The sequence below is a fragment of the Perkinsus marinus genome, assembly GCF_000006405.1.
Source record: "Perkinsus marinus ATCC 50983 genomic scaffold scf_1104296953852, whole genome shotgun sequence".
NCBI lineage: Eukaryota > Perkinsozoa > Perkinsida > Perkinsidae > Perkinsus > Perkinsus marinus.
The window spans coordinates 1-1,369 of NW_003208338.1; the positions used below are offsets into that span (position 1 = coordinate 1).

At 40.5% G+C, this 1,369-nt stretch overlaps 1 protein-coding gene across 1 annotated transcript; it reads left to right on the plus strand.

Moving 5' to 3' along the window:
• Positions 1–281: 281 nt before the first annotated feature.
• Pmar_PMAR027003 (hypothetical protein) lies at positions 282–1,245 on the plus strand (the record flags this gene model as incomplete). The annotated part of the gene is made up of 6 exons (XM_002776211.1): positions 282–377; positions 424–585; positions 640–735; positions 796–950; positions 1,009–1,156; positions 1,200–1,245. Coding segments are annotated over 6 exons (703 nt in total), but the record flags the coding sequence as incomplete, so codon positions are not given.
• Positions 1,246–1,369: the final 124 nt, after the last annotated feature.

Below are 1,369 nucleotides of genomic sequence, written 5' to 3' on the forward strand. Positions count from 1 at the left end.
GGGAGTCATGATTCTAATTCTGGGTTCATTAGTTTTACCCAACGTTACTGTCAGTACCACGCTTAATGAGTGAGCAAAGGAGGCATCATCAACAGCTGTTGTATAAAGATTGTATCTCTTATCACTCAGGCGAAGAATGATCTTCTGTTGGCTATTGGCACTCTTCCCCTTAGCTGCTGTATTCATATTCAATATGGTACCACCGTGTCCGAGGAGCGATGTAATACCAGGTACGCCCTGATCATATACTATCCATTGCTGTAACTATCACTCGAGGTACACCTCCACCGCTAGTATCACCACTGAAGACTATGAAATTAGTTCTAACACACAAGCAATTGTTAGTGATAATACCTAGCATTGTAGCTGGAGGCATGGTCAGTTATCGTTGTCCCATTATCTCTGTTTTATTATTTTTTTTAGGTGGATGCATATTTCTACGGAGAATTCTCTACCTTCGTAGCAACTCCATATCTAGGCCAGAGGGTCATACCATTCCTCGTCGGAATTCTATTCTTCACACAAGGCCTGTCATCTTGGGTATACGGTTTGCTCATATATAAGGGATACCTCAAACGTCGAATAGTAATAACGTATCCACTACCTTTACTACTTATCTTACTACTTATCACATCACAGGCCATCCTCATTGGAGCTGCTATTCTCACTATCTTTTTCGTTCTTCGGATTGCCCTCTTCTACAGTAATAGAGGCATAGTTGAAAACTTCAGACAGGTGCTATCGCTAGTCCCCTCATCACAGGATCAAAGTATCATAATTACTGCATCTCCTCAGGATCCTTCAACTCCTGATAAATGGATTAAAAACAGAGATCCCACCCCATGGGAATTCTTCATGATATTTGGTCTAACTATTCTCCTAGGTATTGGTAAGGCCGCGTATGATTCCCAAATACCTGCTATTGTATACCATCATTTCCAGCTTACTGAGTAATGAGATCACTCGTTATCTCATCATCATCATTATCATACCCATGCTCATCATCAGATACCACGTCATAGCAGTATGTAACTACAAGGGGTATAGGAGCATAGGTTCTACCTTGGTTTATGGTATCGATCTCTGGGGTGTAGATAAGATTGGCGCTATATACTCAGATCAAAGAGTCTTCCCAACAACATCGGTCATTCTTCTGGTATGTAATATAACCTTCTTCTCCCACTACACTACTTATTCAGGTTATCGTAGTTATAGCGTATCTCCCTTCACGGGGATACTGGCTGAAGAACTCTTTACCACATAGAGCCCGATAAGAGCAAGATTTACTATACAAAGATATAATAGTCTGCGCTCTCAAATTATCTACTACATACCTAAACTGTGATGATAACGATTATTATTATGATTA